Source organism: Elephantulus edwardii, unplaced genomic scaffold (genome assembly GCF_000299155.1).
Source record: "Elephantulus edwardii isolate Elephantulus edwardi_28Jun2011 unplaced genomic scaffold, EleEdw1.0 scaffold00011, whole genome shotgun sequence".
NCBI classification, from domain to species: Eukaryota; Metazoa; Chordata; class Mammalia; order Macroscelidea; family Macroscelididae; genus Elephantulus; species Elephantulus edwardii.
Genome location: NW_006399761.1, coordinates 23344845 through 23371514, shown reverse-complemented (window position 1 = coordinate 23371514; position 26670 = coordinate 23344845). Strand labels below are relative to the sequence as shown.

At 38.0% G+C, this 26670-nt stretch overlaps 1 protein-coding gene across 3 annotated transcripts in view; it reads left to right on the top strand.

Moving 5' to 3' along the window:
- EHBP1 (EH domain binding protein 1) overlaps positions 1 to 26670 on the top strand; it is a 411111-nt gene that overhangs the window by 298867 nt on the left and 85574 nt on the right. For all 3 annotated transcript variants that reach the window (XM_006880956.1, XM_006880958.1, XM_006880957.1), the window contains 4 exons: positions 651 to 829; positions 1446 to 1494; positions 5337 to 6227; positions 11788 to 11931. In XM_006880956.1, coding sequence (XP_006881018.1) covers positions 651 to 829; positions 1446 to 1494; positions 5337 to 6227; positions 11788 to 11931 — 1263 coding nt within the window. The remainder of the gene's footprint in view (positions 1 to 650; positions 830 to 1445; positions 1495 to 5336; positions 6228 to 11787; positions 11932 to 26670) is intronic.

Below are 26670 nucleotides of genomic sequence, written 5' to 3'. Positions count from 1 at the left end.
TAGGGTCGCTATGAGTCGGAAACGACTCGATGGCACATAACAACAACAACATATTATTGTATGCCATTACTGTCAACCCCTGTTGCTATTAACTCTAAAGTTATTTTGCCCTTATTAAATTTATATAAGAATTATTTTTTAATATGGTTATTAGAACGTTTAAGGCTACTATTACTTACCTCTCACCATTACTAACAATGTGTTAAAGTTAGAATTCAAAATTTTTACGTTTTCGTAAAGGAAAAATTTTAATGGAGCTCAAAAAGAACTATATTTGTACATAATTCCACTTGGAATGATCTTTTCTAAAAGTGTGAGTGTTACACAGCGATCCAGTCTTAGTATTTAAATGCTTTAACATGATGTTTCTATCAGTATAGCTCTTGGCCTGTTCTCATGTATAAGTTTAAAATCTTGCATATCTACATCCTTGTCAGGCAAATGCCATGAGCTAAAATTGAAGATAATAACGTAAGATTCATGTCTCCCCCTTGCAGGTTGTAGTTGTCACGAATTGACAGTTTTGAAGGACCTAGACTTACATCAAAGGATTCAGAGGATCTCGTTAGGTCAATTAATGTTCATTTTCATCTTCCATTCAATTCTTCTAATGTTTTTCCTCTTTTTTTCCCCCTCTCCCTTCTTTCTAGCCAAGTCCTATACCGAGTCCTGTTTTGGGGCGAAAGCCAAATGCTAGTCAGGCGCTACTTGTGTGGTGCAAAGAAGTTACGAAAAACTACCGGGGAGTAAAAATTACCAATTTTACTACATCATGGAGAAATGGTTTATCTTTTTGTGCAATATTACACCACTTTAGACCAGATTTAATGTAAGTAGAAATGTTTTACATTCCCTCTTAAGTATTGTGTGAATAATACCTATTTTTAAAAAATAACAGGATATTTCTTAGCATATGTCCTGAAATATTTTCTTTTTATTTCCTTTTTTTAATTGAGTGAAGTCCCTCTTGTTTGTTGAGGGAAGAAATAGTTGGATGTTAAAAAGAAAAGTCTGTCCTCCTTGATGCCTAAAAACAATTTTTTTGTTAAAAATTATTTCTTTTTAATCTCAAAAAACCAACTTCACATTATTCTAAAAATTGTGTCTGCATTAAAATAAGATGAGACAAATCAGCCTGTAGCTCTTTGTACATTGACATAAGGGATTATTTCATGATCAATTTTGGTTGTCAGACCTCGCCTCTGGTGCCTGCCTTAACTTCTCCTTTAGATGGGCTGCTCTAGGCAATGAAACATGTAATCACTATTTTTATTTATTTATTTATTACCTTCATTTTCCACACTATTAGTTTTGTTGATTGAGTTTCTGTGAAATTGCTAGTTACTCTTTGGCATTATTGAATGTCAAATTTTTAGTCAGTTTGCTTTAGAAACAGCTGTTTTATCACCTTCCGTATGTACCTACTGTGCCATTTTCTTCTTCAGTGACTACAAGTCTTTGAATCCTCAAGATATTAAAGAGAACAACAAAAAGGTAAGAATTGCCATGGGAAGGATTTTTTTTTTTTCAATTTTGGCTTCCCTGCAGGTTTTATTAATTTGGTGAAGTGAGGTGGTTTTGTGAGGTCCTACCTGCAGCATCATGTCATGGGGAGAAGTTGGCTTCCTTCCTGTCATTCTAATGGTTATTCTAGTTTACCATGAATCTTAAAGGTCAGCAAGTGCAAAGCTGCCATCAGATTATTTGTACATGACCTTCACTAGGTGCTACATATTTTGTTAAAACAAGTTGCTCAAAGATGCTTAAAAAGTGCTCATATACATGTGCCATGAACTACTCTGTAAGTTTAGGACTGTGTCGGGGGAGAAGGTGCAGAGAGCCTACTGGATATTATCAAGGAATATGCATTCTTTTTATATTCCTTAAGGACTATATTTTCATATCTGCTTTTTCCATTTGCTGGTAGCCATGTGTTTTTATACATAATTATTAAGATTCACACCTGATTGGAGAGAGATTTGATCCTTTAGCTTCAGAGCTGCCATCTACATGGCCTGCACTGCTGGAGCCCTTTGGGCCAGTTGACTGTAGCTGAAGGCTGATGAGCTTCCCACTTCTCTGCTCCTCCCTTCCCCTCCCCATGCCTTTACAATACAACATTGTAAGTTATTGTGCTATAACACCTGATTTGGTGAGATTGGCTGATTGGTTTGGTTTTTTGAGTATTATATTATCTTTGTTGGAGTTTGAGTATTCCCCCCCCAACAATCAAAAGAGAAATAAATGAAAAGTCTTATTGAGATCTGTGATTCAAACAGTTCTTGAACATGATTATGGAAAATGAGATATTTTGGTTTTTACTTGAAATTTATAATATAGACAACAAACCACTTTCATGTTAGTTACAGTTAATAAGACTTGGTCACTTTGAGAAGTCAGTATTTTCCTATCACTTTGCAATTGTTATGGCTGTCTACAGAGATCCTGATAGTGCCTTCCTTGTTGATTATTACATCTGTCATACATTCATAAAAACCACACATATAACTTTTTACCTAAATGTATTTTTTCCCTAAGTGTATTTCTATTTATATTTTGATACTTACACTTTTAAACTTAATTGGTTTATTTTGTAATCATTCCTATTTTTTGTACTTAGAACATTCTGAGGAACACCTAAATTTCATCAATTTGCTAAGTCTTTGTAGGATAAAGAATTTAATAACCTTTGGTCTATACGGTCTTCAATCTACTTTGAGTAGGTAATTAAAAATCTAGTGACAAAAGAGTCTGTAAAGAGACACTTTATAGAAGTTCCATTGACAAATAAATCAAAATGGCTTTACTTTTCATTGCTTTCTAAAGCCCAAAAGTTTGTGTTGTCACTTAATATTTCTGGGGCTGAGTTGTGGTGCTGACAGGAAAGTAAGCCTTTTAAAAATTGGGATAATGTTCCAAGAAAAGGTAATCTTTAAAAATAAGCATAATTTTTTTTTTTATAAATATCATTCTTCTGGCTTGCTACAAAGTAACTAATTCTCACAAATGATTTTCTGTATGACCTTGGAGGTTGTACCTATTAAAGTGAAATGCCCTCTTTTTCATCAGTTAATTTAAATATCTTTGGATATGACATTTCTGTACTTACATTTTCTTGCAACAGGATACACTAATAAGCTGCTTAAATAGATACACATGCATCCTAATAATAACCCATTGTTACTTTTATAAAATAGAATTTTCAGTTTATTGTTTGAAGTTTTTTAAAAAAGAAACTCTTTTAGTTTTACATATGTATTTTGAATTGTATTAGGGCATTAGTCACACTTTTTCACACCATCTTTTTTTGCTTTTATCACTCAAGAGCATAATAATGTTGAACAAAAATTCCCACCACATAGAGTAGAATATTTCACTTAATTTTTTTTCTCAATTAAATCCTCCTTATGGCTTTTTGAAAGGATTTTAGTTTAGATGATCTTATTCATTGCACTACTCAATAAGTGATTGTTTTTGTAGTCTATCCTTTTCATCACCTGGCAACTTCTTACCTGATATCTACATTGAGTATCTCATTTGCTACCTGCGTATTTATTTCCGGCTTCACACAGTTCTTCCTGATAACCCCAAGTGCCCTGGATTGAACTACAAGCAGCACAGAAACAATGCCCGAGTCTTAAATTCCAGGTGGTTGCACAGCAGAACTCAAAGTGCCTTCTCTCTGCCAATTAAAAGAACATTTAGGAAGGAATCAGACGATTTTCTTTGAAAGATTTCCTTTTTTGCCTGCCCACACAGCAAAAAAGACTATAGTTGATTGACCATACCAGAATAGGTTAGCCTATGGGAAACTTCTTTGACCTCACTCACAAGAATGCCAGCTTTTTAAAAAATATTGGTGTGTTGGGTTTTTTTGGGGGGGAGAGGGGGAGGGGGCGGTTAGTGCAATTAGTGTGCATAAAATCAATTGCTACATGAAGCAAAACAGCGGCAGGAGTTTCCCCGCAAGGAAGCTAATAGTTTTCTTAGATCTGTAAAATGTGCTGAATAAAAAGGTATTTTTACCTGTGACATCTGATCTGAACCAGGGTGTCCGTGTTTTAGATAATTGGGAAAAGTTTTGAATTCTGCCTGTGGTGCTTTTCCTGATGGACTGCAATTGATGTCTGTCAGTCTAGTTGTCAAGACACATGAAGAGGAAAATGACTTTAATTTTCCTAAAACATGTAAAATAACAAACAGGCCTCTACATGCACACCAACAGAGCCATTCACTAGCAAATATTTTTGTGGTACCTGTATTATGAAGCAGAGTGCTGTGAAAATTGAAGAGGCTTAATATCACAATTTGTTTTTTCATTTTCTTTCTTACTTATTCCACGAAATTTATTAAACTACAGGAAGAATATGAGGCAAAGATTAAATTCAAAGGTAGAAATGTACTTGTGCACGTTAAGCACAAAAGACCAATTCTCTCTTTCTGGCTTGTTACATGATTTCCTAACATTTTTAAGAAAAACCTTGAGTTGTGAGCCTAAATCAAGGCGGTTATAAAGAATAGACATTTGTACCCCAAAGCAAGACGACAGCTGGAACACCTTTACTTTTCCTCTAAGAGTCCTTACACCTCTAGGCACAATCTTTGTGCTGCTTCGCAAACACAATGCTATTTTTAAGGGTTAGTTCAGGATAGTAATAATTAATTGTAAATTGAGAAACAGCTTTGATTCTTCAAAACTAGAAAAACCTGATGTGCTGCAGTCATGTAAAGGCTAACAAAAAATAATACAATGCAGCCTCACATTCTCCTCTTGGTTGTGGTGCTCAAAACAATTTATTCTTTTCCACAAGGGATGAAGTCCCTCTGCCGATTAGGGAAGTCAGTTTTAATTGGCATTTTAAAAAATGTCTCTGAACTTAGGTAGCATTTATTTGGGGGTGTTGTTATTTTTTTTTTTTAATATCGAGATGATATAGGCCCTCATTGTTTTGGGTAATATAAGTGTACATTTTGTTCCTAAATCACCATAGTTACGGACCATGGTGGGGACAAAGAGGTTGAAGAGGAATGGTACAGGTTGAGATGGATTAGTCTAATGTTTCTTTATACCTTAGCTCCTTATCTTAAAAATCCATTCTTAGATTGTGTGTGTGATCTCTCCTTTTTGTTTATCTTCTTTATTGGAGAAAAACAACTCTTTCAAATGCCATTACTTCACCTTTACAATTTTTTACTTGTGGAATTTTGTTCCTTTCATATTGCATGATGTTGGTAACATAGCATACCCTCCAGCAGCAATACAATTTTCCTGTCTTAGAAAGTGTGTGGGTTCCCTGGAACAGCTGGTATACCATTTCTTCTTTCTTCCTTTTAAGGCCTACGATGGATTCGCCAGCATAGGAATTTCCCGGTTGTTGGAACCTTCAGATATGGTTTTATTAGCCATTCCCGACAAACTGACTGTTATGACTTATCTCTATCAAATAAGGGCTCATTTCAGCGGCCAAGAGCTGAATGTCATTCAGATAGAAGAAAACAGCAGTAAAAGCACCTACAAAGTTGGGAACTATGAAACTGACACAAACAGTTCTGTGGATCAGGAAAAGTTTTATGCGGAGCTGAGCGATCTGAAGCGGGAGCCTAACCCTCAGCCTACCAGCGGAGCCGTGGACTTCTTGTCTCAAGACGACTCAGTATTCGTCAATGATAGTGGGGTTGGAGAGTCCGAGAGTGAACACCAGACCCCTGATGATCACCTAAGTCCAAGCACAACCTCCCCTTACTGTCGCAGGACTAAAAGTGACACAGAACCCCTAAAATCCCAGCAGAGTTCTGGGAGGACTTCAGGATCCGATGACCCCGGAATGAGTTCCAGTACAGACTCAACTCAAGCACAGGCTTTGTTAGGCAAGAAGAAACTGTTGAAACCTGAGGTTTTAGACTTAAGTGACTTCTATGTTAGCGATAAGAAGAAGGATGTGTCCCCACCTTTGATTTGTGAGGAAGCAAATGAGCAAAAGCTTCAGGCTTTAGAAGCTACTGGGAGCTTGGAGCAGGGAAAGGATCATTCCAGACCCCGAGACGGCAGACTGGATCCTGAGTCACCTATCAAGAAGCCAAGTTTATCTCCCACGTCTAAGCTGGGATACGTGAGAGATGAAGACTTTGCAAAGAGAAAACCTTCCTCTCTGAGGCAGACAGAGTCCGAGCCAGATGCGGATAGAGTCACAGGAAATCATGCCGAGCCTTCCTCGAAATCTGTCCAGGTGAGTGAGCGAGGATGGTTACGATGCAGGGCCAGCAAACAGATATTCTGTACTTTTTTGAAAGATACTTTCTTTCTGTATTAATAAAACCTTTTAAGATGTTAAGATGCACTTAAGGGGAGTTTTTGATCATTGTAATTTGTTGCAGTGATTAAAAGTATGACATAATTTCTCTTCGGTAAAAGACCTTGTTTCATAAACACTTAAGCAAAGTTTATATGGAACTTTAAGTCTATAAAATAACTCAGCTTTAGGAATGAAAGGTAAAGTATACCAATTTTTAAGGTATTACTTTACTAATAAAAGAAAGATGTTTTGTTATGAGTAGGTTAAAGATATTTTTATATTCTATTTAGTAAGAAAATCATTCAGAAATTTAAGGTCAAATTAAGTATTTCCTGTTCAAAATGTTTTCCTTAAATACCTTAGTTGCATTGGAATCAGTATTTCTGGTCACATCTTTACAAAACTTCCAGGAGCATTCAGATTTTCCCCATGAGGTGGATATTAATTTTTATTTAATTAAACCTACAGTTTCAGCAGAATACCTATAAAAGGATGGCCATTATGTTCTTAACATTTAGAATTTGTATTTTATGCATGTAAAATGAATTCTTTTCCACCTTTTTGACATAGACTTATATAATACTCACGTGTGCATACAAGGAAGTCTTAAGCAAAATAAATTGATTTAGGTATTTTTTTAAACTCTTCATGCGTAGCTGCTAACTGTTCGAAATCACTTTTTAGCTCAGTTGTTGGTGTTCATGTTTTCCACGCAGTTTTGGCCTCTGTACCGCCCACAGCACATTGTTTCAGCAGCAGTTCTACTTTTTTAATAATACTCCCAACTATTTTTACAATAATACTAGAGCCGTGTTTGCCATTCTTTTAGCTCATGCTCTAGTCAGTAGGCACTGGAGTTTTCTGGAGACTGTGATTTGTCCCACCCCAGCAGATTGACTACTGAGAGAGGTATCAAAATAGAATTACTGTCTGCAGTATGACCAGATAGTAAAAAGAGTTACAATATTGTCAAATGTTGCCATTTTGGTTATCTTTTAGAGATAACCAAATTAAAACAAAAAAAAATTAAATTGAAATTTGTTAACATGTAAAGAATTTGCTGTGGGTTTTTGTTTTTCTGAAGGAATAAGTAATTTCAGTTTCTCAGTTTTCATTTCAAAAGAAAACAAAAATCTCGGGAGTTAGCGGAATCCCTTTGGGGTCCTGAGTTTTGAGGTGCACACAGGGCTCTGATCCCAGCAAGTTTGCTGATCTCTGAACTATTGTATTTCTTCAAAGAATATTCCATGATTGTCTCTGGGATTTCTTTTGGAGCTAGTAATATTCATCAACATGTTGGCACTTTATTGATCATACCAGAAAGTTTTACAGTAGAAGATTTCAGACAACAACCACTCAAATCGTTCTTGGACAAGTGTTGCCGGAAACATCTGAGATTGTAGCCATACACCGGCACATGCATGCATGTCATCAGTGGCAGTCACATCCTGATTTCTACGTGGATGACAAACTGTAAAATATCATCAAGTATCAGTATCAAAAAGTGTTAAGGAAATTAAAAATGTCTGTCTTAGATTCAATGCTCTAGTAGCTATCTGAGCTCTGCCCTGCCTCATGAAAGCTTTCAGGCCACGTCATGCTTGTGTCATATCATTGCCATCAAGCTGGCCCCAGCTCACAGCAGCCCACGTGTGTCAACATAGAACAGAGCTCCAGTCGGTTTCCGTGGACTGATTTTTTTTTAAAAATTCATTGCTAAGAGTTTTATTTATCTAGGCCTACCAGTTAAATACTTTGGGGAGCCTAAATTTGAACATCTACTGTAGATTTCTTCTGTTAACTATTTTTAAAGCAAGTGTGTTTAAAGTACAGTGTGATTGATGTTTAAAAATGCAAAGTCATCTGGATGGGGAAGCAGTACTCTTCTTAAGACCAAAGAGCTGTGTTTTGTGTCTGTGTAACTGGTCACAATTATTACATGATCACTGGGCTCTGACAGTAATTAACAGTATTGGCATTTTTAATGTCATTTAACCCCCTTGGAATGTGTTTTTCACATATGTTAAATGGAATAATCTCTCAGAGGCTGTTCGGCTCTCAAAATATTCTGTCATGCTGTGATTCTATTAAGATTATGTAAGTCAAGTTCAAATATGTCCACTGGATGATAATAACGACCTTTATTGACAGTTCATATGTTTTGTTCACTGGCCCTTAGAACTGGTCAGAATTTTTATTAAGATAAACAAAGAGATTTTGGGTACTAGACTGGTAAAAGTAGTATCTGATGCCAAAAATTTGTAATATGAGTGCTGAAATTTAATAGGTTTATTAAATTGTCTATAGCAGCTAAATTTTGGACCGTATGTTAGTCCAAAAGCTTTTCAGAGTAGTTTACGTACTTAGAATCCTTTCATTTGAAGCTTTTTATGAAGGAAAACAGTGGCTTGCACTGATAGCTACCTTTGATTGTAACATACACTTTTTTTCCTTAAATTTGTTTCTATGCTATATGGTATGTCTCATGAATTCTGAGATATACATCTTTTAATATTTCTAACGTCTCTGAAATCAGGATGTTGTTTACAGTATACCTACTGTATACGGCAGGTGCTCTTTCTTAGTAATTCATAGAATAATGTTTAGTCTTAAAATTGATGTCATTAAATTCGAGGAAATTTGCTAACCTAGTATGGCTTACCAGATTTTAGAAAGGCCTAATGTCCATTTTGGTGCTTGATTTGAGAACTATTACATATATTGTACATACCTCTCTTAAACTTTAAAAACCCAAGAAGTGAGTGGACAAATCTCACTTTATGTATGGAAAACTGGGGTTTGCAGACTTCCCCAAGCTGGCATAGTAAGTATATGATGTTCAAATTTAAAGATTCCTTAGTCCCAAGTCTGTGTTTCTAAATTTTATGCTCATTATTTTTCTTTATTTTAAACCATAATCACACTCAAAGATAGCTGTAACTTTAGAAGTATAGCAGTCAGCTTTATTGAAGGGCAGCTTAGCATTATACATCAAGTTCCTTAAAAAAGATTCATTGTGGAGAGAGGGAGTGAAGAAATTAGGAAAGATTCAGTGGAGACCTGAAAAGACGAGATGATAGGTGGGCATAGATCAATGGAGATCTGTTTTATAAAACCCAGTGTATGGGAATGATTATATGAAAGGCAATGTGAATAAAGACTGTTTAAAACACAATGTATATGAATGAAACACAATGTATATAAATTTTGTATGCAAACCAATGTAATTTTTATAAATGTTAACAAAAAGGCTTAGCTCATTATAGAGTCCTAAGATTTATAACCAGGAAAAAAAAGAATTTATATGAATATGATTTTAATGAGCAAAGCAGGGTTTTCATGTGTGTGTAGTTGGCTGAGATTACCAAATGTAGAATCACAGAAGTTAGTGATAGTGGGGATTTTAGAGATAATCTCATCTAAATGCTGTCATTCAAAGACAAAGAAATGGAGGGATTAAAAAAGTAGTAATAGTATTTATTCAGTGTTTCACTATGTGCTCGAGCTGTTACCCCATTTCACTTACTCTTTACATGATCCTTGTGAGAATTGCTCTATTTTTACCCACATTTGTAAGTGAGGTTTAGAGAAATGGGATTATTTGACCACAGTGAAGTGATGAAATTGGGTCTTGTACCTAGACTTCTCCTGCCTCCAAATTGAACTGAAATGCGAGTTTTTACGTGGCCTGCTCAGTGTTACATTGCTCATTATTCTAAGAGAGATTAGCAGCATGATATTGTAGCTGTAAATTCAGAGTTCATGTAATTAATTTTGTCTGGTTTTGAGAAAGTTTGTTGTTATAGCCAGCTCAGTTGCAGTGACCAATTCCATTATGGACTGTCAACATTGACTAAGAATCCATTTTTTATACATGTCAATTGTATCTATTAAGATTTTTTGTTTAATCCTCTTAAAATCTTGTGTAGTAGAAGAGGTTGTACAACCCTGTGAATACACAAATGTTTAAAAGCACAGAGATGCTCTGTGGCATGGTCGTAAGGGGATTGGGCTGCTAACTCAAAGGCAGTCCCTCTCTGCCAGTTCAAATCCACCAGCCGCTGTAAGGGAGAAAGACAGGCAGTCTCCCCCGGTGTGACTTACAGCCTCTGAAAACCCACTAGAGGGTTAGCTATGAGTTGGTGCCCACGCGACAGCAATAAATTGAATTGTTTTTAAAAAACTACAGAATTTTACACTTATAAAAATATTTTCTCCTACACAATTAAAGAAGTGGGTTTTAAAATAGCTATAGAAAAATGCAAAGATTGGGAAGAAAAAATAATGTTCCCAATTTCATTTTAAAAGAACAATTACACATTTATACCAACTAAATGAACCTATTCCTTGACCAAGAATGATTCTTATGATTGGAAGCAAAACTATGCCATGAAACAGATGTTAGTTACTTTAGTAGAAAAGAAGGAATTTGGAATTAACTAACGTGGCAGAGATTGTGAGTATGGCACAAGATAGGGAAGGGTTTTGATCTGTTTGTTCAGACACCTGGTCATGAGCTGTAGTCCACTAGTCAGCACCTAAAAACATCGGCCTTAATTAAGGATTCATTTCTATTGATGGTCAGTGCCTATTAATCTCCAAAATATATTTAAAATTACAAACTAATGTAGTAACATTCTTGTCTTACTCTAATATAGTTGGTTGTTTTTATTGTAACGAATGAGCAATGTCGGTTATTAGGTTAACTCTTTTATTCCCCCCATAAACTTTATGAAAGCTTTTCTTTTTCTAAAAATATCCGTTGTCCAGAACGTAAAGAATTATTATTACTGGTATTTAATATCAACATTCAATTTGGAAAACATGTGGCTTTCAATTTGAGAAACCAGAATCAGACCAGACTCAGCTTCCTAGTGACCCCACAGGACAGAACACAGCCACTCCCCAGGCAGTCCGAGCTGGAAATCATCACAGGAGCAGCCTGCCACAAGTTTCTCCCATGGAGTGACTGGTGAACTCGAACCACTGACCTTTTAGTTACTAGCCAACCACTTAACCACCACACAACACCATCCCTGCCCCTGTTATCGGTGCTATAGGACTATGAATATACAGAACCCCCAAGTGTTGCCATTAATGCTACTCAAAGTGGGAGGTTCAAGTCCATTCAATGATGGTGCCTCAGAGGAAAGGCCTGCTGATATGCCTTTAAGAAAACAAACCCCTGAAATTCAAATGAAGCCTGTTTCCACCAGACACACAGGGTGGGGTGGGGGAAGCTTCTGGGAGTTAGTATTCACACTTAGCCTGAAAAGATAATAGAAAGTTTCAAAGAAACACTCTTTGACTACCAGATTATACTGTATTATTTATCAAATACAAAGAATGCCTACAGCATATACAAGGATCTTCTGCCTTTTAAGAACATGTTCTCATGATGTATATTCTTAATCAGTTTTTTTTACATTATCAGTTTATAAAGATGATTCTTTTCCCCCCTCTCCACTTCTAATTCTGCATCTTTGCTTTTAAGCACCGAATGTTATCCAGACAAGAAGAACTTAAAGAAAGAGCAAGGATTCTGCTTGAACAAGCAAGAAGAGACGCCGCTCTGAAGGCAGGAAATAAGCCGACTACCAGTGCAGCCACCCCTCTCTGCAGCAGACAGCTAAGTGATGTGAGGAATAGTGGGTGAAAAACCTGTAAAGCTTAATTCTTTTGTGGGGCAAAGGGAATGATTCTCCTGTATTTTTGCTGTTTTTCAGAGACTTTGCGAGTAGTTGCTATTCTTACAGAACTGATAGAATCTTCATTGGAAGAACTTACTGTGATAATTCCTATACAGCATGTTAGCTATTGGGGTAACGTAGGATGCTCAAATATCATTTCCATGCACACACAAATTTAGTTTTCAGCCATTTACATTTTACAATCTGTAGTGCTCTGTTTAAGATTGTATTTTGTCCTTGGAAGTTCATTTTGTTGAAAATATTAGAATATAGTAATGATACGTAACCCAAATCTACTGCTGTCAGGTGGATTTCATGTCCTAGAGACCCTATAGGACTGAGCAGAACAGGCCTATTGGGTCACCTAGGCTTTAAATCATTATGGAGACAGTCTTTATTCCATCAAGTGTCTCTTTCTCCCTCCCTTGCTCATTACCATTGAATCAGAACCGACTCAGGGCTGACCCTCCATTGGATTCCGAGGCTGTAAATCACACAGGAAGAGATGGGTCATCTTTCTGCCACAGAGCTGGTAGATTTGAACTGCAAGAGAGACATAGCCTTTGTGTTTGTAGTACAGCTCCCTATGGACTGCGCCACCAGGGCTCCCCCTGAAACGGCTAGCGGGTTCAAACCACTCACCTTTTGGGTAGCAGCCAAGTGTGGTTGGGACGATTCCATCTCCTAGTGACCCTAAAGCACAGAGCAGAACTGCATGTAGAGTGGAGGGTAATTGGGGTAGATTTAAGGACAGGTGAACTAAAACTTGCTGGAAAAGAATCTAATCACGTGAAAATGCTTATTGCCATCAAGTCAGAACTGACTCCCAGCCGATTCTCCAGTGAGTTTTCGGAAGGCTGACTTCACAGTAGAGGAGATTCCCAACCTTCCCCTGATGGAGCAGTCAGAAGACTCTGACCTCAGAGTGCTGTGTGCTTCTTGTAGGAGCTCCACACTCATGGGCTTCACCACTACACAGAGTGTGTCTTCCTTTAGAAGACCTTGTTTTGTTGATATTATATTTGTGATCAGTTTCATAATTTCAGAGTTGTTTCCGGTTCTCAGAAAAAGAGGAAATGTGTACCTTTCTGTTGTGCAAACTTGTCAATTTTAGGCACAAGATATTTGAAATTTAAATGATGTCTGCCAATTGTTACATACCGTTGAGTTGAATACGACTCACAGCTGACCCTCCAGTGAGTTTTCAGAGGCCATAAATCACATGAGAGGAGATTGCCCATCTTTCTCCCACAGAGCTGCTGGTGGATTTGAACCATGGTCCTTCGGGTTGGCAGCACAGATGTAATTTTATACAGATTAGCAATGATCAGTAAATGTTTATTGAGCCCTTAATTGTATGCCAAGTCAGATTCTGAGAGCTTCTGCGTGGATTCACCACAAGCGTATGAAGGGGCAGCCCATAGAGAGGTGTGCTGCTGATTTGGCTAGCTCACCTTTTTGGCAGTTCGAATCCACCACTGTCCCACAGGAGAAAGATGAGCAGTCTGCTCATGAGCTATTTTCAGACATGGAATCCCACTGGAGGGTCATCTGTGAGTCATTTCCAACTCGACAGCAGCAAGTGAATGAGTGATATGAAGCAAGTACTGTCATCCCCATTTTATGGGTGAAAAAAACCCCAACTCAAGTCACAAAGAATTTAATGAATTGTCCATCAGAAAACCCAAACTCACAGGAGTCATGTCACAACCAGTAGCTGACCCTCCTTCGGGTCCCTGATGCTCAAAGTGGTGCGGGAAGACTTGCCCGTCTTTCTCTCTCAGTGCAGTTGGTGGATTCGAATCACTAGCGAGGCTCAGCCTTTCTGGTAACTCTGCAGCTCGGCTCCTGAAATCATGCTGTAAACATGGCACTTTATTTTTTTCTCATTTGTTCTTTGCACATCTTTGCAAAATAGGGCTAGATACTATTTTTTTGTTTACTGGAAATTAGTAGAATTAGTGGTTTTTTTGTTTTGTTTCGAGAATGGAGTTGGTTGGTGTGTTTTGTTTTTTTTTTTTAAATCTCTCAAAACAGGAGCAGAATTCAAGTATTGCTTGAAGTATTACTCTTATTACTTGTTTATTCTGAAAGCCGGTTCTTCCACTTACTAATTTGATCTTTCAGCGTTTAATTTGTCAGTTGTCTCCTCTGTACAAAGTACCTATAACTTTACCTACTGTTTCTTTCCCGGGAAAACCCAGCCCACTGCCCTATGGTCTGTTCTGACTCATTGGGTTCCTGAGGGCATCGGTCTTGATGGACAGAGACTGCTCATCCAATTGGTGGATTTGAAACATGAATGTTGCAGTTTGTGGCCTGACTCATTGCACACGTTGCCGCCAAGACTCTTAGACCTTTAACTAAAATTATTAGTAAATTCAATGTGAGAAGTTAATTATTAAAACACATCTGATTCCTTGTCTCTGATATCTTACTATTATTTATAGTATTATTATAGTAAAGACTAACTTGCATTTAAGACACAATGTTGGTGAGAATTCTTTAGGTTACTCTTTTACACTGTTGGTGGTATGTATGTGGTATTGCCACTTCTGGAAAGTCATTATGCATTTCATTTACTCAATAATTCCACTAATAAAGGCCTCTAGAAAGATTTATTAATCACAGTGTTGTTCATAATAACAAAAAATTCGAAATGGCCTCGTGCTTTAAAATAGAGGGATGAGAAAATACATTATGATGGTGGTGGTGTTCTACCATCAAGTTGAAACTGACCCATAGCTGACCCTCTGGTGGGTTTTCAGAGGCAGTAATCACACAGGAGGAGACTATCCATCCTTCTCCTGCGGGGCAGCTGGTGGCCTTGAACGCCCTTGGGATTGCAGCTCAACTTTTCAGCATTAGGCCACCATGGCTCCCTAAATACATTTGTATCATTACCTCTCTCTCTCTCTCTCTCTCAGCTTTTGAGTTGGAACTGACACATAGCTGACCCTCCAGAGGGTTTTCAGAGGCTGTAAATCATATGGGAAGAGATTGCCCATTTCTCTCAAGAAGCAGCCCATGTATTTCAACCCCCCACCCTTGTACTGACAGCGAGCCTCCTTACCCATTACGTCACCAGAGCTTCCTAATTGTTATGCACCCACTAAAAATATCTATCCAGTAATGTTCTGAAGAAAAAATTTTCAAAACTTGAGGGAAAATTTACAATATCATATGTACAAAGGAAGATTTGAAGTAGTATATGCAATATGAACTCCATTTTGAAATAACATAGACTATAGCTTGTTATACAGAAGGACAAATTATTAAAGTGTTGTTAATAATATTTATCCCGTAGAAAACAGTACAATAAATATATTTTGAGGGTTTTTTCTTTGTCTTTCTGTATTAAAGCTACCATGTTATGATAGAGATTTCAAACTAGAAAAAAAAAAACCAACAAAACTGTGGTCTAATTTTCAATAAATATTTTCAGCAGATCACTTTCTTAACATAACCAAACAAACTTGACTGTAAAGCAGTTTCATCTTGGAAATAGTTTTTTGAGAAAACTGTACTCCTCCCAGATCTGCAGTTTAATAGGGTTCTATTGAGGGCAAAAAAACCAAACCCAACAACAACAACAGAGATTTTTGTCTTTAACTGTGCTGTATTTCCATATCTCTCTCTGTGTGTGTGTGTGTGTGTGTGTGTGTGTGTGTGTGTGTGTGTGACAGAGACAGAGCAGCATTTTTAGAGTTGGTGATACTAACAGTGTGCCTAGGTATTGAGTAACAGCTGAGTCAGTAATGCCAGTATTAAGGTCACACGTGATCTTTCATGACTGTTTTTACATGGTGAATAATACTTAACTGGGATACCTCACAGCACACGTAGTTGTTCCTTTGCGTTCTGTGGTATTACTGGTTTGGCTGTCTTATCTCGAACTCATTAGCACTGAGTTGCAAAGAACTCATTGCTGACCCTCTCGTGGGGTCCATGTCCCCCCCCCTCCCCCCCGACTGTAAATCACTTGGGAGGAGATTGCTCATGTTTCCACCTTGGAGCCACTGCTGTATCCAGACCCCAAGAGAGGTGTGACCTTTGTCTGGCGCAGTTCCCCATGGACATCACACTGTTCCTTTTTGTTTCTAGAAAGTGCAGCTTCGGAGCTAGTGTTTTCATTTCCCAGGGTTGCCATAGGGAGCTCTGGTGGCCTAGTGGCATGAAGCTGTGCTGCAATCCCGAAGGCGCACAGTTCGAGGCCATCAGTGGCTCCTCAGGAGGAGGATGGGCAATCTTCTCCCATGTCATTAACTGCTTCTGACAGCCAGTGAGAGGATCAGGTATGGGTCAGTTGTGCAACTCTGTGGTATACAACAACAGGGTTGATATACCTAAGCACCACAAAATGAATGAAGACAGCAGAAATTTATTTTCACACTGTTGTGGAAGCTAGTACTCTGAAATCTGCTGCCAGTGGCATTAATTCCTTCTGAGAATTTAGAGAGAATTGTTCCATGATAGGATCTGGTGACTGTCAGCTAGTCAGTAGCGTTCTTGGCTTGTGGAAGCATCACTTCAGTCTCAGCCTCTTTTGCATGGCCTTCCCCTGTGTGTCTGTCTCCTCTCTTGTTTTTATGAGGACACTGTCATATTAGAGCCCTGCTCCTTTCCTATGACCTCATATTAACCATAGCTGACCTTTGAACAATGCAGAGGTTCAGGATACTGACCCTCTATGCAATTGAGAATTTGCCAGTAATTTACAGTTGACTCTTGATCAACATGCATTTGAACTGTCCAGGCTCGCTTACATTTGGAGATTTTCCCCTCTCCTGCAGGACTTAACTATCAATTTAGAAAGGTTTACATATGGAGAGAGTCAGACTAGTATGGCTACCCAAAAGTGGGAGGAGAAAATGAATAGATAGATAGTGAATACTTTATTGAACTAAATGGAAGAAAGGACAGTGTAGAATGAATGGAATGTCAGACATTGTGTGTTTTGTAATTAACAATACAAAATATGCATTATTGATTGGTTTAAAAAAAATTAAAAATCCTAGGGCACTCTGGTAGCCGAGGGAAAGAAGCTGTGCTGCAATCCCGAAGGTGTGCAGTTCGAATCTACCAGATGCTCCGCTGGAGAAGGAGGAGCAGTCTCCTTTGCTAGTCAGTAAAAAGACAAGTAAAAAAACCCCAAAAACTAAGGAAAAGTTTGCACACAGATAGACACAGTCATGGGGGGTGACCATGATGGGCAAGGAGGGAGAGAGGAGCTGAGGTTAGAGGATGGGTGCTCAGAATGAAGGGAAAGTGAGGGTACAGTGAGGATTAGATGAGATGTTATAATAAATGGCACTGATCAGTTATGATTGATGTCACAAAACAAAATGAACATGAATGAGGAAAAGAAAAATCATTTTTATAAAAGGTACCACATGAGGTTTTCTGGTGGCATAGTCTGTCAGGTGTTTCACTCTTTGCCGAAATGTCATGTGACCCTAATAATACTGATGTGAGCATTTGCCCAGTAAATGATATGACAGTTTTCCACATGGAGGTGACTAATGTAACAGCACATTTTAGGTTTTTCCAGTGCATACTTGCAACATAATAGCAACAAGGAGGGGAGAATCCATAGATAACTGTAATTGTGCGGGTCACACCTGTGCTGTTCAAGGGTGAACTGTAACTGCATCCACTAGGATGCTTTGTCTCAGTCAGGTGGCATTGTTAACGTATCAAGAGTTAGAACTTGAACTAGGTTTTTGTGTGGGAGACAGATCATCCCAGAGCAGGAAGCTCGCCATGTGCCAAGCTATTTTCTTTGGTGTTTATTCTCCAATTTCTTACACTCGCACCCTGTTGTTTATGAGGCTGCGCTGTGAACAGTCTCAGAGACATTTTTCCTACCCTTCTGCTGTAAGATCAGTTTGGCTAGACAACAACCACCACAACCTTATCGGCACAAACGGGTCATTTTCCTGTGTGCACGGGTCCTGTGGGTTAGGGGTTCAGATAGGGACACAGTGAGAGTGGCTTGGCCCTGCCCTACGTGTCTGCAGCCGGGACTCCGCCTCCTACACATCTCTCCATACAGCCACACCTCTTGGGCTACTTACAGCATGGCGGCTGGGTTCCAAACACAAACATCATTTTTATGATCCAGCTTTCAGCATCACAAAGAATCATATCTGCCAGACTCTGTTGACCTCAGGAGGCACTAAGCTCCACCCTGATACGAGGGAAGGAGACATGGATCTCACCATCTTAAGGATAAGGTCATCCAGTTAACTCTAACTTGTTCCACGTTCAATTGATGGAAACATGGGCTGAGTTTGCACCATTTTCACAGTCTCTGCTGTGCCAAGACCTTGTTGCAGTCACTGTATAATCTCATCAAGGGCCTTCCTCCCCTGCTCTGCCTTCTACTTTCCTTTGCATGGTGTCTCCTGTCAAGTGCTGGGCCCTCCTGATAATATGCCCAAATATGTAAAGCAAAATCTCCCCATCTTTACCTCTAAGGAATGATAAAAGGAGAGTTAAAATTACATTGTAAGGAGAAATATTATTTGTACTTCTTCTCAGCTATAGTTTAAGTTCAACTGAAATATTCCTTTATACCTCAGACCCTCTTGACTGTTTTGTGAATAATAACAGTTACATAGGTTGCGTTTTATATTCTAAGATTATTGCTCTTGTTTTGACCCTTAAATACTCTGTGGGGCTTATAGCTAATACTGAAGTTTGTATGGTTTTCGCTTTTTATTTTTTTACTTGAGATCTTAATGAAAGTTTATAAAGAACTTGGATTTCCATTCATTCATTGTTGTGCATTTTCTTCCCTGACACCCGTCCCACAAAGTTCACTTTTTTTTTTTTTAAATAGTTCGTTGGTTGTTATACAGCCTCCCCCAGTCCGGCCACTTTATTATGCAGCTCTTATTCTGGACTCTTGTTATGTCAATAATAGCTAACCATATATTCCTTTTATACAGTTCTCTTTCTCATCAGTTTCAATGTTGTGTACACTATTTGTCCTCTCTTTTTTTTTTTTGCTTGCCCCCAACCTCGATGTCAGTCCTGTTTTGTAACAGTGGCATTATGCAGTATTTATCCTTTTGTGACTGAGATATTTCACTCAGTATAATGTCCTCCATGGGCACCCATTTTGTTTAATATATCATGAGATCTTTGTTTTTCAGTGCTCCATAATATTCCATTGTGTGACTATACCACACAATACCTCTATCCATTCATTTGTTGATGGGCACTTGGATTATTTCCAACTCTTTGCTATTGTGAACAAAGCAGCAATAAACAAGCGTGTGCATATACCTGCTTGGGTGGCCGTTCTGGTTTCTTTGCAGTATATTCCCAGAAGTGGAATTGCTGGATCAAATGGTATTTCTATTTCCAGATTTTTGAGAAAGCACCATACTGCCTTCCATAGTGCTTGCACCATTTTACACTCCCACCAAAAATGAGGAGGACCTGAAGCACATGCTACAAAGGGTCAAGGACTGTAGCCTCCATTATGGATTGAGGCTCAATGTCAAGAAGACAAAGATTCTCACCACTGGGCCAATTGGCAGCATCAGGATGGATGGTGAAGAGATTGAGATTGTTCAAAGCTTTAGTTTGCTTGGCTCCACAGTCAGCACTCTTGGCATCAGTAGCCAGGAAATTAAAAGGCATATTGCATGGGAAAGTCTGCTGTTAGAGACCTCACCAAAGTACTGAAGAGCAATGGTGTCCCTCTGGAGACTAAGGTGCATCTGATACAGAGTGTGGTCTTTGCAATCACTTGTTATGCATCAGAGAGTTGGACAATGACCAAGGAGGATAGAAGGAGAATTGATGCCTTTGAGCTGTGGTGCTGGAGAAGAGTACTGAGGGTACAATGGACTGCTAGGAAAACAAACAGATTTGTCCTGGAAAGGGTTAAACCGGGCTGCTCCTTGGAGGCAAGGATTCTGAGGCTCCGTCTAACATACTTTGGACATGTTGTGAGGAGAGACTGGTCCTTGGAGAAGGACATCATGCTTGGGAGGGGGAAGGGACAATGCAGGAGGGGAAGGCCCTCTATGAGGTGGATTGATTCAGTGACTGGGGAAATCGGGATGGGAGTGTCAGAAACAGTGTGATTGGCACAGGACAGAGCAGAGTTTAGGGCTGTTATACATGGTGTCGCTATGAGTCGCAAGCAACTCGATGGCACATAACAACAACAACCAACAATGAATAAAGCTTGTTTGCTGCTCTGTTGAATTTTACTATTCTTACTGGTGGGAGTTGATATCTCATAGTTGTTTTGAGAAGTTATTTTTAAAAGAGAATGTAACTTAACAGAGAACTCCAGGTCTCACAAATCCAGAGGAAGCTAGACGTGGCCATTGCTGTTTCAGACTTTCAGTTCAGTAGTTAACTTTATAGCAGTTTGATTTCTTTTCAGCAGACAGAATAGTCTTCCTAATTTGATAATTTTCTTTAAATTATCGTGTCTGGGGAGCTCTTATTCACACATGAGCATTTTTTAGATTACACATACAAACAGTTTTACAGGGAAAGTAGTAAAGCCACTTTGATAAAACAAAGAAAGAAAATGCCCCAATTTAATCTTTGGAACAATTGAATTAGTTAAGTGATATTAAAACTAGAAATTACTTAACCTCTGTGATTAATGACTTTCACCTCTGTGTTTTTCCATTGTTAAATGGAGGCTTTTTATTTTTTCCTATTTGACACTCAGATTAAAAGCTGTCTGTGGGAAGGAGGTGGAAGACCATGACCAGCAGGCACCCAACCCGTCCAGTGTCACCATTCCAGTCACTCTGGAGAGAGAGATCCAAAGACTTCTCACAAATAAAAACCATCTCCAAGAAATAAATACAACCACCACAAAAAAATCCAACCAGAATCTAATTTAGGGAATGTACTATAACTGTCTTCACTTTGCTTGCTGTATTTGTGCTTTGGTTTACAGTGCCCTTCTATTTAAATTCATTGTAGTTTGTCTTGTCCCTCATAATATATGCTCCTGCTTCTGAGTCCAGTTATCAGTCTGGGTGAGTTAGACTTGCTACAGTCCTTGTGTTTTTGTTGAATTCTTAGTTTAAGAATTCTCCTAGGTTTTTATAAAAAGTGGATACCTAGGATTTACCTAAATCTTGCAAAAATGAGAGCCAAACCCATCTCGAGAATTTATACCTAAAGTTTACTGTAACTTCTTCTTAAGGGACAACTAATTTATAACTTTGCATCAATTTCTTTATTTCATGTGTCTGCACCTTATTTTTATATAATTAGCTTTCTAATTTTATGGCTCTGGTGGGAAAGCCCGTAGAAAGGTGTGCCTGTTCACCCAAAGATTACACCTCAAATCCACCAGCAATTCCTTGGGAAAAAGATGGGAAATCTTCTCCGATTCAATTTACAGTCTCTGAATGCCTGCTGGAGGGTGAGCTTTGAGTCCTTCCAATCCCACAATGAGATCAGAATTTTCCCATAAACAGGAGTATTAACCGATGTTAATTTTTTAGCAAGGCTCTGAGGGAAATAGATGAGTAGTTCTGTTCCTTCTACAGCCTTGAAACCTAATGGTGGGTCACCTGTGAGATCTGACTCAGCAACATTGGGAGACAGAGAGAATGAATTCTAATTTACCAAAATAAAAAGAAATAAGGGAGTATACTTGAAAGCATTATTTCTAAAGGAGAAAAAAAAATGAGTTTGCAAATTTACATTATGATAATGTAGGTATGTCATGTGCATCCAACAACAATGCTTTCTTAACCTCAGTTTCTCCAATTAAATAGTTGTGATCACTAAAAGATAATCAAGAATTGGTGACATGCTGAACAATATAGATTTAGAATAAATTAAGCTACGTGATGTATTGGAAGCAGGAGTGGCATCCACTTCCTAAACCACATGCCTCTAGAAATTCTATGAATGTTGAGAAACTACAATAGCTACAGAAAAGCTTCAGGTCTTTTGTTCATAGGGTCACTATGAGTCGTGCTCTACTCGACGGCAATCAACAAGAACAAAAGCATATAGCATGTGGGACAACGGACTCCACATATGTTAAAAACTTCTTTTGAGATATTAAAAAAATTTTTTTATCAAGCCCTTAACGGAAAGGGAGAAATTTAAAAGATTCAAAGGAGGATTAAAGAATTTAAAACAAAGATCTATTTATATGAAAAGTCAAGGATTATAAAATATAAAGAAGAAAATTCTGGAAAACAACTAGCGTACTCATTTGAATGTATTAAAATTAAAAATCCAACTGCTAATTCCAGCTTAAGAGAAGAAAACTCTTCATCTATTCAGCATGACCTCATACAAGCTCTTCACGAATCTGCTCGCTCCCTTCCACCACTTTTCTAGCTTTGTCTCCCACCTTTCTTGCATTTTTTTTATCTCGTGGTCTAAGTGTGCCCTAAGTTACTTTCACTAGTGAAACCTGCTCCATGCTCTCAGTGTTTGGTGCTGTGCATTTGCTCTTCTGTCCCTGAAATGCCCTTCTTTAGTTTCTACTGAAAAAGCCCTTCTGTGAAGGCTTCCTTCTTAACTCCCAGCAGTGAGTTGACATTCCTGTGTCTTCTTGTCTATATCTATACTTTGGCATGTATAGATATGTTCTCTGATTATCTGATTACATAGCTCCCCCTCCACCCTATATGAGCAGTGCTGGACCTTGGGTCCTCAGCATCAGTTACTCTTTAATGTTGCTTTAGTAAATGAACGAAGAGAACATTGGCAGCCGAGTTTCCATATCTTCTGAATGCCAACTAGTAAGAGATGAGGTTAAATATGAAACATTTTTGTTTCTTCATAGCAAAAATTTCTTAACAAAAAGTCTTCTTTTCAAGATGGTTAAAACAGACTGACTTATCACTCAACAAAAGATGTTAAAAGGACTCCCTTGTTGAGTCGTTCACAGATGAGATGACTTTTGCCATTTTGGAACTTTAGATTCCTTCTTCCTGCCTTTTCTCTAATCTTACTTAAGATGCCTTTCTTAGTTTTTATAATTGCACGCCAAATCCACACATACACACCTGCCCATATTTTGGGACCTCTGCTTAGAGTTCCTCTCCAAACTTGAATACCAACACTGTATTGAATGTTCCCTCTTATAATTGCTATCACATTAGACTGGAAGCAACTTCTAAGATGCTGAAAATAATTCTGGGTAATCTTACGTGGTGGAGCCTTATGTATAAACGCTGCTTAAATTATCCCCAGGAAGGACTTGTACTTTAATTTCTTTTAAAAGACAACTCACAAATAGTTCCTCTAAGCCACTGGCTTGTTTTCTTAATTGAACTCGATTGTCTATATTTAATGAGCACTTGCTACAGGTATAGAATGCAATTTTTTTTTCCAGCAAAAGTTGCTTATATGATTCACAATGTGTATCTGAAGTTTTAGATATTTCTTTAGCATATTTCAGGTGTTCCCTGAATTTCTTTTTTTCTACAATGGACTGATTCTGTTGCTCGTTTTTCTTTCTGCCCTCATATGTATTTTCTTGCTCCCTGTGTCTTTTGTTCTACAAAGAGTTTTAAATCTTGCATTTTACTAATATAAGTATTAAGTATACTTGTTCTGCTCATTTTTTTCAAAACATTCTTGAAATGATTTTTTGCAAAATATTGCAAGTTCAACACCTATGAAAAGCTAAGGTGCTTCCTTTTAATAAAATATGAAAGGCAAACTCTGAGAGAAAAAATTTCAAGAGAGTATTTTTCTTTTTATCCTTTTTTACTGAACTTCTTACACATTGGTTTTTCCCTCCAAATATGTACAAATAGAATTGAGCTAATCGTTTTCAAGGGAGCTCTGATGGCCTAGTGGCAAAAAGCTGCACTGCAATCCTGAAGGCATGTAGTTGGAGGCCACCAGCTGCTCTGCAGAAGGATGGACAATCACCTCCTGCATGATTAACCGCCTCTGAAAACCCACTGAAATGACAGCTGTGTGTCGGTTCTGACTCAACAGTACACAACAATCTATTTCACACTGCTTTGCTTATTACTTTGTATTTGCATTGTTGTTGATAGCCTTTGAGTCGAGCTATGAGTCATGCTCATAGCGACCCTATGAACAAAAGGCCTAAAGCCCCTCTACAACTATCGACATTCATCAAAGTTCATAGAGTTTCCAGAGGCAAGTTGTTTAGGAAGTGGATGCCACTCCTGCTTCCAAACCTGTCATAGAATGTTATTGGTTGAGTTGCTTGCGACGCATAGCGACTCTATGTACAGCAGCTCTGAACCCTGCCCTGCCCTGAGTAAGTCTCACTAATTCTGACACACCAACCCTCGTTGCCCCAGTCACTGTATCAATCCATCTCATCCAAGGTCTCCCTCTTCTGCGTTGTTCCTCCACTCTTCAGAGCACGATGTCCTTCTCCAAAGACTGATCTCTCCTGGCCACATGCCCAAAGTAAGTGAGGCGGAGCTTCAAAATCCTAGCCTCCAAGGAGAGACTTGGTTTCATTCTCTTTAAGACAGACCTGTTTGTTTTCTTGATGGTCCATAGTTATGTTCAAGACTCTTCTCCAGCACCACAACTCTGAGGCATCTATTCTTCTTCTGTCATCTTTAGTCATTGTCCAACTTTCTGAAGCATAACAAGTAATTGAGAAAACCATGGCCTGGATTAGGCACGCCTTTGTATCTAGACTGGCATCATTTGCATTTGCATTATTTTATCATTTTTAAAAAATACATATAACACAGGGAAGAAAATGTGTAATAAGGAATGAATGGAAATCCAGAGTCTCTATAAACTTCCATTAAAATTTCAATTAAAAAATATACACAACACTTTTAAATATTACAGTTTAAAAGAAAATGCTTATATTGTCATGTAGATCTCTGAAGGATATGTCTGTATTGAATGCACTAATTTTCTGGATTAGTATACTCTAAGCAGAAAGAATGGCCTCTAGTTGTTGTTGTTGTTGTTGTATACCATTGAGTCAGAACCACCAGTGTACAAATGGTGGCTATGAGTCACAGGAGACTTGACGGCACATAACAACAACAACCCTTCAGCTCATAGTTAAGCACTCAAGACAGTATGATCTAAAGGCAGGTTAGTAGCAAGTACCCAGATGTTTTCCGTACCTGTCTTCAGAGGGTTTCATGAATGTATGAATTGTTGAAAGAAAATAGTCTGTTTCTCTTTAGTTTTTTTTTTTTGTTCGTCATGTCATCGAGTTGGAACCAACTCGCTGCTAACCTCCTAGTGAGTTTTCAGAGGCTGTAAATCACACAGGAGAAAATTGTGTATCGTTCTCTCTCTTGCAGCTACTGGTGGATTCCAACCACCAGCTTTTGAATTGTCAGTGCAGCTTCTTCCCTACTAGGCCACCAGGGCTCCCTTTCTCTCTAAAGTAAGTAGATGGGCATTTTGGGGTGGAGATAAGTAACCGTAAAAAGATACTTTTTGTTTGTTTAGTTGGTTTTGTGGGATTATTTCCCCCCTTTAAAAATTAATACAAATTATTTACTGGGACATATCAACAGGATGTAATCTGTTCTTCAAAAAAATTAAACCTTTAATGGATATTTTGTTGCTATGAAGAGGTGGGCCATCAACCTGTACTTTTGATATTAATTGGAAAATGTGAATTTGAATAAGACCCTTCTATCATGCTAATAATTGTAACTGATTTATGTAAGATCATTAGCTCTTCTCCGCATAAGAAAAGAACGAGGTGCCATATCTGGGGTTAAAAACAAATACACCCCAGACAAGCCCAAAAACATAACATTATTTTTGTAATCTCTCACCAACAATAACCTTTTTAGTAGTTTTTTATTTATTTTTTCAATATATAATATAAAGGTAAGTTTATCTTTTAATGAATATTGGCTATGTTACATTTAAATGTTTGACTTCTAGGAACAGTACTTGAATATTAATTTTAAGCTAAATTTTTGGTTCCTAATTGTACACATTATCAGTTCTATTATTAGAAAGGAATAGGTTGTTAACTTTGCATTTGTGGTTTGGTTGGCTTTTTTTTTTTTATTTATGGTTCTTTTTTAAGAAACCCACAGCATTAGCAAAGCTTGTTATAAAAGGAAATCTAAACCCTTAAATAGCTTTTAGAGTGAGTATTTTATCTTTTTTCAGGGATTTTTATTCTTTGTAGTGGCTCAAATGTCTACTCCTAGGGCATTGGGATAAAAATATATTCCTTATTTCTTACTTACTCCAACACAATTGCTAGAAGATTTAATGTACATAATCCGTTTCAGACCAGTAAGACACTTTAAATGTATAATCTCTTTTATAGTTGCATTTTATAGAAGAATGCCAATACACGTCTATATTCAGCATAAATACCCCTGTGCAAGTCAGTCATTTTTATTATTATTTAAATAATAGTTTATCTATTATGTCTAAATTTCAGTTGATTTGAAGTCAGCTACGCTAACAATGCTTACTAGTCTTCTTAGGAAACATATTGTTAGGTTACTAGCATATCTTCAAAGTCCCACAAAACACCAGCATTGTTAGGGCCAAGAAAACTCAAGCATCTTTTCTATTATGTGGCCACAAACCCCCAGCCTCAAAAGTCGTATTTATTTGAGATTGCCATTGAATGCACGAAGCTGGGGGTAGGGGTCTGAGCTTCAGATACATTCCTTTAATGCAACTGTTACTGGCTGTGGACCTTTCCATACGGCAGTTAGGGCTGTGTG